The sequence below is a fragment of the Physella acuta genome, unplaced genomic scaffold, assembly GCF_028476545.2.
Source record: "Physella acuta isolate Inbredline_101_S28 unplaced genomic scaffold, ASM2847654v3 ptg000209l, whole genome shotgun sequence".
NCBI classification, from domain to species: domain Eukaryota; kingdom Metazoa; phylum Mollusca; class Gastropoda; family Physidae; genus Physella; species Physella acuta.
Genome location: NW_026731728.1, coordinates 794,534 through 806,908, shown reverse-complemented (window position 1 = coordinate 806,908; position 12,375 = coordinate 794,534). Strand labels below are relative to the sequence as shown.

Sequence of the window (12,375 nt, the reverse complement as noted above, 5' to 3'; positions counted from 1 at the left end):
CAGTTTATTTAGATCTATTTTTGACGAAACGGAATGTTATGGGTTTCCATTAGTCAAATTTCCCGATAAGAAACAAAAGCAAAAATTATCAACTTTTTTTCTTTTGCAGTAAAATTAATTAGATTTAGTTGTTTTCAATATATTATATAATTTTTAAAAGGCTTGTTGATATATTTCTTTACCAAATAAGACCTTAAAATATACGATATTTCAATAATAAATGTTGACCTCTGCCCCGGAAGTTGATTCAATTTGTTTCTCTATTTTTACCTTTATAAAACCTCGTCACTTGACAGACTGCTAGTCTACTTTACAGTAAAAGAAAAGGAAACCTGTTGACATCGTTCAGAATTTTAAAACATTTCATAACACAGATGTCATGTTTTCGAATTTAATTCTAAATGTTATGCGTAGAATAAAATAAAAGTCACCAATGAGGACTAAAGAATTAAATAAGAGTCTTATTAAGATGAATGCAAATTTACCAAACGAGCTAAAAACATTTGTTGGTAATGCAAGTCGTCTGAAACAAATTCTTTTTGAGACTAAGAAATGCTTTGAAGACATCAATAATTCTGGGCGTTTTGATGGCAGTAAGTTGCAGATTTAGAATCTAGATAGATCTAACTAACTAAATAAAAGGCACAATAATAAAAGGCTACTACAATAGACTACATCTTAGTGAATTTTACTATTAACTACTTATTATTACTTAATATTAACTAGATCTCGAGATCTATAACTTTCAATTTTACTTGATCCTCTAGATCAGGGGTCTCCAAACTATGGCCCGTGGGTAAAATCACGATATAGCGTCGGTTATTATTCCGGAACTGTACAGCAGTAAAAAACAGTAAAACCATGGCGTAGTCTGTCGAGCCGTTCCGGAAACCACCGGAAATACTGTAAACCATCATTTATTTTCCGCCATATTATTTTTAGTACATAATGTTTAAAAATGTGCAAGGATTGATTTTAGTTGCGTTTTAAATAGGCCCTACTGTTTTGCTAATTATTTTGTATTTCTAATTATTTTAAGTGTATGTGCTAATTATTGCTGCTACTAAACATTATTCTAGTTATTCTTACTACTTTTAACTTTAGTTAATCTAGCCTAATCGTCTTATTTACTAACATAACTAGAGGTGGTTGTCGCAAATCTTCTGCAGGTTTTTTCTGTTTCTTAAAAAAAACATTAATTACTACACTCGACTTTATTAATAATATTTAGATTTACTAATTGTTGCTAATTTTTCGTCAGTTAAACATTAAATTAAGTTAAAACATTAATTTAATGCACTTGACTTTATTTTTCTTTCACCGGTCAAATAAAGTATGGTTTACAGTAACGAATGTTACCGAAACTCAACGAACATTACCCAATAATTTCCGACGCTATATCGTGATTTTACCGGCCCGTGGGCCGGATGCGGCCCGCGAAGTCCTCTCATCCGGCCCGCGGAGATCTTTTTGTCCACTGACAAACCGTTTGTTGGGGATGGCTGAGGAACTTCGCCCAGAAAAATCAAAGACATGCCTGGAAGAAACTGGCCCCCGAAGTGAAATTTGATCGTTAATGTGGCCCTCGGACTAAAAAGTTTGGAGACCCCTGCTCTAGATCTAAATATTAGATCTAGGGTACTTAGGTCTAGGGGTCATCCATAAAACGCGAAATAACGGCTAAAACTCGTTTTCTAACATTGCATTTTTTAATGCAAAAGTTAAAGTGTGACGTCACACCATCTGAACCCCCTCCCTCCCCCTCATCACACACTCAAAAAATTACGGACCCCTCCTCCCTACAAGTGTGACATCAATTATGTACGATCTCCCTAATACTTAATATTATTAAATAACTATTAATAATTAATACTTAAATAAAAATAATAGGCCTTAGCTTTAGTTAACCTGAGCATAGAGTCTATAGTCTATCTAGTATAAGGGCCTATAGTATATAATTATAGTAGCAGATTGTTACTGATTGAACTAAGGCACACCCACAAAGTAAAGCAGATTGAAGTTTGTGTAAACAAGCATTTATATGGCACAAAACATTTTGATGTATAATTAATTGTGTTGTAGAAAATACCCTCCAATAATACAATTTAGGACAAAGAAGAAATACTTAAGTAAAGTCATTCACAGAACAATTAGAAGAAATACTTAAGTATAAGTCATTCACAGAACAATTACACCAACAAAAAATTCAGTAGGGCATCCAATTTTACCTGACAGTATCACTAAAAGTGTTCAGTTCACACCCATAGGTGAAACTGTATAAGTAAAGTTTTGGGACTGTTTTCAGTAATTGATCAGTCAGTGGTCATTATTAGGACTTGTGGTATCAACAGTGCTAACTGACGGTACTTTTCCATTCATTATTAATATCCAAACATTAGTAAAGTCAAACTTATAGCAGTGACTCATTCACTTTGTTTTTCCATTTTGAACTTAACGATATGAACGCTGTAAATCAATACACACTTTTTTTCCATCATTGATTAAAAATTGAAGAGAGTAAACTGTATAGCATGAAGCTAACACATTGGATTCTGTTCCTTCTACTCCCAATATTCATTTTATTTCTCTAGTCCCAACAACTAAGCATTACTATATTGTAAATAACTTTTATGTTGCAAACTATAGTGGTTCTTATATTAGAAAATTAAAGCATTATTTTTCATCATGTAATCCAGTGACTTTTTTGTTTTGAAAATTTCAGCTCAGATAATTGATGCAGAGTTGTTGAAAGAAGAGGAACTTGAAATTACATCATTGATAAAAAATCCTCCCACCATCGTTATCTTTGGTCAAACACCATATGCAAAGTCTCGCATTGTAAATGAACTCTTCAGCAAAAACATCTTCCCCCCACTGGAAGAAAACTCGGATGTAAAGCTTCGAATGGTGAGAATCTTCCATGGAGATAAAAATAGTCTGAGCTTGACCTTGCCAGATGATTTTGATCTGGTTGACAACCTGGAGGCTTACAATGGCCCATGGAACACCATACCCAGGGCAGACCTGGAGATCCCCGCAGGCAACAAGTCTGACGAGGCCAGTGGACTTGCTGTCATGGAGGTTACCCAGAACCACCCCCTCCTCCAGTTTGGTGCTCACATTGTTGTCTCACCCTCCCATCAGGAGGACCAGTTTGAGGACATTGTCAAGAAATGCATTGAGAATGCCACGCCCATAATTGTCTATGGCTTTGCTAGTGATATGCTCAATGAAGTGGTAAGTTTTTTGTGCAATGTGAGTTTTTATAGAATATCAAGGATGTAGTAGGGTTAAAGTGATATGCTGGCCACAGTATTAGGTCCTTAAATCTTTAGTTCATGTGTTGACTGACCCCAGCTGTCCTTACATCTGTAGTTGACATGTCCCCTGACCACTGGGCTGGTTGCATCATTAGGTCAAGTGTTTCATAACTAGAGCTCATTCCTCTTGTGGTGGATGAAGTGTTTGTCTATCTTGTTGTAGCCTGTTATCTGCTGGCCTCTTGTTTCCTTCATGACTCAGCTAATCAAACAACCCAAGTTGTACACACCCAGGTCTAGTGGGCAGTGAAGAGAGAAAATATTGCCTTAAAGACCACACAACACACTTGCTGTCCCGTGTAACTCATGAATGGCCGTGTTGTGTTCTACTGGCAGTGTGTTGTATACCTTGAGTGTTGACATAGTTACAGGGTAAAAAAAAACACAGATGGCATCCTGCTGCTAATTAATGACCTGTGTCAGTTTAAACCACCATAGGTGTAGGTGCACATCCACTCATGTGATTCTAGATTAAAGCACCAGTAGGTGTACATCCACTCATGTGATTCTAGATTAAACCACCAGTAGGTGCACATCCACTCATGTGATTCTAGATTAAACCACCAGTAGGTGTACATCCACTCATGTGATTCTAGATTAAACCACCAGTAGGTGTACATCCACTCATGTGATTCTAGATTAAACCACCAGTAGGTGTACATCCACTCATGTGATTCTAGATTAAAGCACCAGTAGGTGTACATCCACTCATGTGATTCTAGATTAAACCACCAGTAGGTGTACATCCACTCATGTGATTCTAGATTAAACCACCAGTAGGTGTACATCCACTCATGTGATTCTAGATTAAAGCACCAGTAGGTGTACATCCACTCATGTGATTCTAGATTAAAGCACCAGTAGGTGTACATCCACTCATGTGATTCTAGATTAAACCAAGCAATACAGCTGAGCCTAAGGAAGCTGGCCACTACTTGTCTATCTGACTCTATCATGTACCCCACTGTCTTGTCATCTTCTTTAGTATTCATTCTTTGTTTTACTTGGTGACAGCGCAGTTATAGAACATGGATATGTTTTATGTTGTCTGTTACTGTAGTCAGCACATGATTCCTTCGAATACTAAGAGCTTTATCCATGTTTAAATAAAATAAACTGAAACTAAAATCTAGTTCAGTTTATTTTGAATAATAGACAGAGCAACTAGTTCTGAAGTATCTCTACACTAATTAGTAGAACATATCTCTGCTCAGGTAATATACCCTCAATGCAGTCATGTCAAGCATTTACGATGTATGTTTAGGTAATTCACTTCTAAAATACATTCCTTCGCAAGTGGTTACCGAAATTCCCATTAGTACGTTAAAAAAATTCTTTAAATAAGTAAACCTAAGAAGTATTGACATTTTAGGTATACATAGTTTCATTCCTTTGGAATACATTTATATATATATATATATATATATATATATATATATATATATATATATATATATATATATATATATATATATATATATATATATATATATAAAGCTCAATTCTGTATGTAAAAATAAATATGTTTGTCGTTGACATACTTCGATGGATTAAAGTGTTAGACTATTACCGTGCGCATTTGTCTAAATTTATGAGTTAAAAAATTACTATTGAAAGTGTTGGGAAGTAATTTTCATTTTTCAAACTGATAGTAATAATTGTCGGCATGTTCATTAAACACAATTTTTAAAAAATAACAAAAGTTCTAATTATGTCTGAAAATTATTTATATTTAGTTCTTTAGCACTTACTTCCCTTTGATAAATTAGGAAAACACAATTACTTCCCTTTATAAAACATTTCATTAGTGGAATAGAATTTACTTTTTATTACTTTGTTTTGGTGTTGGGAAAAAAATAATTACATAATTAGCGGGGATTGATCAAGTGCAAATGTTGTAGGTATTTTACGGATAAGCTTGGAGTATTATAATTGTTCATTAGATTGAAATGTTTATGTTCGCGTTAGTGTTTTCTTTGTGTTTAGGTGGGTTTGCGTTAGTGGTTGCGTTTTGATTTGGTTAGTTTTTGTTCTTTCTTTTTTCGTTTTTGTTTGTGTTTTTTCTTTGGGTTTGTATTTGTGTTTTTGGTTGGTTTTGCGTTTGGATTTGGTTTGTTTTCGTTTGCTTTTTCATTGTTTTTTTTGTGTTGGTATTGGTGTTTGTGGTTGTGGTTGGGTTTGTTGTTAGGTTTTTGTTTTCGTTTGCTTTTTTGTTTGTTTTTTCTTTGTGTTTGTATTGGTGTTTGTGGTTATGGTTGGGTTTGTTGTTAGGTTTTTGTTTTCGTTTGTATTTGTAATTGTGTTAGCGTTATGTTTGCGTTTTGTTGTTTTGGTTTTGGTTGGTTGTGGTTTGGTTGGGCAATGCCGGGTTTATGATGATTACTAAACACACAGGTAATGGTCTTTAACAGAAAGTTTTTTACAGAAGCCAAAGCAGGGCCTGGCCGGGACGGCTAGTATATATATATATATATATATATATATATATATATATATATATATATATATATATATATATATATATATATATATATATATATATATATATATATATATATATATATATACATACATATTTATTTCTATTCCTATCCATTTTATAGGTAGGGGAGGGGATGGTAATTGCTACAGGGGTAATAGTGTAGTGGAGATGTCAGTAGAGGGGGAAGGGGGGGGGGACTAGACCTGATCAGTCTATTTGTTAGTCTTGTTTCACTTGGGTCACTCTACCAGTCCTAGTCACAAGTCACTCTCTCAGTCACAAGTCACTCTCTCAGTCATATGTCACTCTCTGTCACAAGTCACTCTCAGTCACAAGTCACTATCTTAGTCACTAGTTACTCTCTCAGTCACTAGTTACTCTCTCGCAGTTACATGTCACTCTCTGTCACAAGTCACTTTTTCAGTCACAAATCACTCTGTCAGTCACAAGTCACTCTCTCAGTCACAAGTCACTCTCTCAGTCACAAGTCACTCTCTCAGTCACAAGTCACTCTCTCAGTCACAAGTCACTCTCTCAGTCACAAGTCACTGTCTCAGTCACAAGTCACTCTCTCAGTCACAAGTCACTCTCTCAGTCACAAGTCACTCTCTCAGTCACAAGTCACTCTCTCAGTCACAAGTCACTCTCTCAGTCACAAGTCACTGTCTCAGTCACAAGTCACTCTCTCAGTCACAAGTCACTCTCTCAGTCACATGATACTCTCTGTCACAAGTCACTCTCTCACTCACAAGTCACTCTCTCAGTCACATGATACTCTCTGTCACAAGTCACTCTCTCAGTCACAAGTCACTATCTCAGTCACATGTCACTCTCTCAGTAATAAGTCACTCTTTCAGTCACAAATCACTCTGCCAGTCAAAAGTCACTCTGTCAGTCACAAGTCACTATCTCAGTCACATGTCACTCTCTCAGTAATAAGTCACTCTCTCAGTCACAAATCACTGTCTGTCACAAGTCACTCAGTCATAAGTCACTCTCTCAGTCATAAGTCACCGAGTCATGCGTCACTCTGAAGCTTTAAAATTGTTTGACTTTATGATTAAGACAAAATGTCAAAACACTCCAATTGTTTTCAAACAATCTTTATAAGGCCAACAGGCACCATGTATGTTAGGTGTCAGGTGCATAGTTAGCGTGCACTAGAGACTGTATGTATTACATAGGTGTTGGACCTTGGTCCCTATGGGAACATTGTAACCTGCCGCCCATGTTCACTCAGCAAGGTCAGTCAGCCCTACACTCTAGTGGTCCACCCAAGGTCATGGTCAGCCCTAAACTTGGGTGGACCACTGGAGCTTAGGGCTGACTGTGACCTTGGGTGGACCACTAGAGCTTAGGGCTGACCGTGACCTTGGGTGGACCACTAGAGCTTAGGGCTGACCGTGACCTTGGGTGGACCACTAGAGCTTAGGGCTGACTGTGACCTTGGGTGGACCACTAGAGCTTAGGGCTGACCATGACCTTGGGTGGACCACTAGAGCTTAGGGCTGACCATGACCTTAGGTGGACCACTAGAGCTTAGGGCTGACCATGACCTTGGGTGGACCACTAGAGCTTAGGGCTGACCGTGACCTTGGGTGGACCACTAGAGCTTAAAGCAGACTGTGACCTTGGGTGGACCACTAGAGCTTAGGGCTGACCATGACCTTGGATGGACCACTAGAGCTTAGGGCTGATCATGACCTTGGGTGGACCACTAGAGCTTAGGGCTGACCATGACCTTGGGTGGACCACTAGAGCTTAGGGCTGACCGTGACCTTGGGTGGACCACTAGAGCTTAAAGCAGACTGTGACCTTGGGTGGACCACTAGAGCTTAGGGCTGACCATGACCTTGGGTGGACCACTAGAGCTTAGGGCTGACCATGACCTTGGGTGGACCACTAGAGCTTAGGGCTGACCATGACCTTGGGTGGACCACTAGAGCTTAGGGCTGACCATGACCTTGGGTGGACCACACCAATGGTGTTCTGATGTTTGCATCTCGTGACCTTGTTATTTAGAGCAGGGTGACCGTGTTGACTCCCAGACTGACTCATCCGTCCATTTGACGGCCTGTTGACGTAGTCACGTGACCAGCCGGCACTCATCCACCAGGTGTAACCTCTTTGTTCACCTGGCACAGTGGCCAGACGACAACTACCAGTACAACTTACTCATCCTTTGCTTTATTCCGTCTGAACTATTGAGGTGGAAAGTTCTCGTTCGTTGACCTCGTCACAAGCTGTTTGTGTACCACCCTACTGGGGTTTGGTATTTTTGTAGTGGCCCCTATGTATCATGTCGTGACTGTCTGGTGGGTGTATGCATCAAACTGTACAAAAGTACCCCATTCCCCCCCCCCCCCCCCCCCCCCCCCACATTACCCGATGTTAAAAAAACAATTGTTTTCTGATTATGTCACTTTATTGTCAAGGATAAACATTTGTTTTTCATACAAGAATCGTTGGAAAGTGTTACAGCCGTGACATGCAGTATCACACCTGTGACGTGACATACAGTATTACACCTGTGACGTGACATACAGTATTACACCTTTGACGTGACATACAGTATTACACCTGTGACGTGACATACAGTATTACACCTGTGACGTGACGTACAGTATCACACCTGTGACGTGACATACAGTATTACACCTGTGACGTGACATACGGTATCACACCTGTGCCGTGACGTATAGTATTACACCTGTGACGTGACATACAGTATTACACCTGTGACGTGACGTACAGTATCACACCTGTGACGTGACATACAGTATTACACCTGTGACGTGACATACGGTATCACACCTGTGACGTGACATACAGTATACACCTGTGACGTGACATACAGTATTACACCTGTGACGTGACATACAGTATTACACCTGTGACGTGACATACAGTATTACACCTGTGACGTGACATACAGTATTACAACTGTGACGTGACGCACAGTATTACACCTGTGACGTACTGTATTACACCCATGACGAATGAATAACGCGGTCTTAAGATATTGCCGTCGACTCGTGCCGATGTGACTGAAAATTAGAGGCCAAACAAGGTATAATGAAAGTAGCCAGATTTTTAGCACGTTTGTCGCCAAAGATGTACAGGTTTCGTCCGGTTTATACTCGCCAGAGGTGGATCATCGTACTTTTAACGGTGTGGGAGGGGCGGGGAACGGGGTATTGGAGGTTAGGAGTGTGGTTGTGTGGATATGAGTATATATGATGTCACTATGACTTTAGACACGGTTATTATACACCAGCTGGTTAGTGCTGGGGGTTGGCTTTTGTAACACATTTGAATTTTAAAGGCACAACGCTGTTTAGAACCCCCCTCCCCACACACACACACACACTCACACTTTTAAGGGTGAATCATTTAAAAATGTCTCCATCGTCTATTGCATGCGGTCAAGGTCGGTCGGGCAGTGAGCTGACCTTTCCTTTTTCAACTCATTGAGCGATGTCAAGGTAATTTAAACTTACTCACACGCACATGACTTGCGTGCGCGTGATTTTCGTGAGTTAACGCCTGAGCCAGTTAATATTGAAGCCAGCGTTGTCATGTTAGGCCTAGGGTTGTCATGTTAGTCCTAGGGTTGCCATGAAGGCCTAGGGTTGCCATGTTAGGCCTAGGGTTGCCATGTTAAGCCTAGAGTTGTCATGTTAGGCCTAGGGTTGCCATGTTAGGCCTAGGGTTGTCATGTTAGGTCTAGGGTTGCCATGTTAAGCCTAGGGTTGCCATGTTAGGCCTAGGGTTGTAGTGTGCTTAGGGAAGTTAATTTGTGTTGCAGCCACTTATTGTCAAACAAGATAGTAAAAAAAAATGCAGTTGGTCTTCCTTACGGCTTTGTCTCCCATGAACTGTGATAAGTTTAGAGAAACGTAATGAGGTTTCCTGGTGGCTGAGATGACAGTGTAACTCAATGGGGCTGTGTGTGCCCATGTGGTCACCCCATTGTTGTATTGTCCAGGACGGACAGGTTCAATTCGTTGCGCTAGCGTGACAACAGATGTAGGACGCTTGATAACGTGCTGATGCAACATCAGCTCTTAACTCAATAGCTTTTTCAATCTTAGGGGGGGGGGGGCTTGAGATGATGATAAAAGCTGTTTTTTTCCAGATAAACTTTTGTAAATTTGGAGTGTTTTGAGTGTACAAGCAGTGGGGTCTATCAAAGCTGTAAATCAGGGGTTCCCAACCCTGTGCCCGCGGGCGCCATGGCGCCCGCTAGGCGCCCGCTGAACGATTCGTATATGCCCGCCTCTCACTATTCGACAGAGACAGAATTTTTTTCATAAACATTATTTTTAAATATGATTTATTTTTATTTATTTGTTACAGTTTTAATTTTTTCTGACTGCCTAGGTTTATTAAATATGTTCGATACTTGTCCCAACTAGTCTAGCGGCGAGCCAGACTGCACTATTTACGTTTTGTAAATACATTTCTCTGTGTGTATGCAATTTGAAAAAAATGCCAAATAATTTTATTATTTTGAAACAGTTTTATTATTTTTTAATACAGTGTAGATCAGGGGTTTCCAACCTTTTTTTTTTTACTCTAGAGCACATTCTAAAATATCGGTAGGGTGGCGGGCAGCACCTATTTTAAATCGACAAACTCCTTCCAGAGGCGTAGCGACCCTTCCCGTCACCCGGGGACAAAACTTTCGATTTGCACCCCCCCCCCCTCAAATTTTCGATTTGCAACCCCCCCCCCCCCCTCAAACTTTCGATTTCCATCCCCTTCAACCTTTTAATAATGTTTATAATGTTTATGAATCGTTCGGCGGGCGCCATGGGGCACGGGGTTGGGAACCCCTGGTGTACAAAGAGTGGGGTCTATCAAAGCTGTAGATTTCCAGTGTTTTGTTGAGCTGATTCATCACTTGTTTTACTGTGTTACATCTGGTCCTCTACACTATTGCACACCTGTCCCTGTTCACTATTGCCCACATGTCCACTATTGTCCACATGTCCACTATTACCCACCTGTCCACTATTTCCCACCCGTCCCTGTCCACTATTGCCCACCCGTCCATGTCCACTATTGCCCACCCGTCCCTGTCCACTATTGCCCACCCGTACAAGTCCATTATTTCCCACCTGTCCACTATTGCTCACCTGTCCACTATTGCCTACCTGTCCACTATTGCCTACCTGTCCACTATTGCCTACCTATCCACTATTGCCCACCTGTCCACTATTTCCCACCTGTCCACAATTGCCCACCTGTCCACTATTGCCCACCTGTCCACTATTGCCCACCTGTCCACAATTGCCCACCTGTCCACAATTGCCCACCTGTCCACTATTGCCCACCTTCCCACAATTGCCTACCTGTCCTCTATTGCCTACCTGTCCACTATTTCCCACCTGTCCACTATTGCCCACCTGTCCACTATTGCCCACCTGTCCACTATTGCCCACCTTCCCACAATTTCCCACCTGACCACTATTTCCTACCTGTCCACTATTGCCCACCTGTCCACTATTGCCCACCTGTCCACAATTGCCTACCTGTCCACTATTGCCTACCTGTCCACTATTTCCCACCTTCCCACAATTGCCCACCTGTCCACTATTGCCCACCTGTCCACTATTGCCCACCTGTCCACAATTGCCCACCTGTCCACTATTTCCCACCTGTTCACAATTTCCCACCTGTCCACTATTGCCTACCTATCCACTATTGCCCACCTGTCCACTATTGCCCACCTTCCCACAATTGCCCACCTGTCCACTATTTCCCACCTGTCCACTATTGCCCACCTTCCCACAATTGCCCACCTGTCCACTATTGCCCACCTTCCCACAATTGCCCACCTGTCCACTATTGCCCACCTGTCCACTATTGCCCACCTTCCCACAATTGCCTACCTGTCCACAATTTCCCACCTGTCCACTATTGCCTACCTGTCCACTATTTCCCACCTGTCCACTATTGCCCACCTTACCACAATTGCCCACCTGTCCACTATTGCCCACCTGTCCACTATTGCCCACCTGTCCACAATTGCCTACCTGTCCACTATTGCCCACCTGTCCACTATTGCCCACCTTCCCACAATTGCCCACCTTCCCACAATTGCCCACCTGTCCACAATTGCCCACCTGTCCACTATTGCCCACCTGTCCACTATTGCCCACCTGTCCACTATTGCCCACATGTCCACTATTTCCTACCTGTCCACTATTGCCTACCTGTCCACAATTGCCCACCTGTCCACTATTGCCCACCTGTCCACTATTGACCACCTTCCCACAATTGCCCACCTGTCCACAATTGCCCACCTGTCCACTATTGCCCACCTGTCCACTATTTCCCACCTGTCCACTATTGCCCACCTGTCCACTATTTCCCACCTGTCCACAATTGCCATAAACTAGGCAATACTCAGATAAATGTAATCCGTTGTCTCAAATAACAACATTACCACTAACCAAAACACAAGACACAACACCCTAACCAAACACAAGACACAACACCCTAACCAAAACACAAGACACAACACCCTAACCAAACACAAGACACAACACCCTAACCAAACACAAG

At 41.1% G+C, this 12,375-nt stretch overlaps 1 protein-coding gene across 1 annotated transcript in view; it reads left to right on the top strand.

Annotated features, from left to right (window-relative positions):
- The first annotated feature begins 293 nt into the window (after window positions 1–293).
- The window catches only part of LOC131937396 (dual serine/threonine and tyrosine protein kinase), a 29,768-nt gene continuing 17,686 nt past the window's right edge, over window positions 294–12,375 (top strand). The window contains exons 1-2 of the mRNA XM_059294791.1: window positions 294–593; window positions 2,723–3,237. Of these exons, the coding sequence (XP_059150774.1) occupies window positions 434–593; window positions 2,723–3,237 (675 nt within the window). The 5' untranslated portion in view covers window positions 294–433. The remainder of the gene's footprint in view (window positions 594–2,722; window positions 3,238–12,375) is intronic.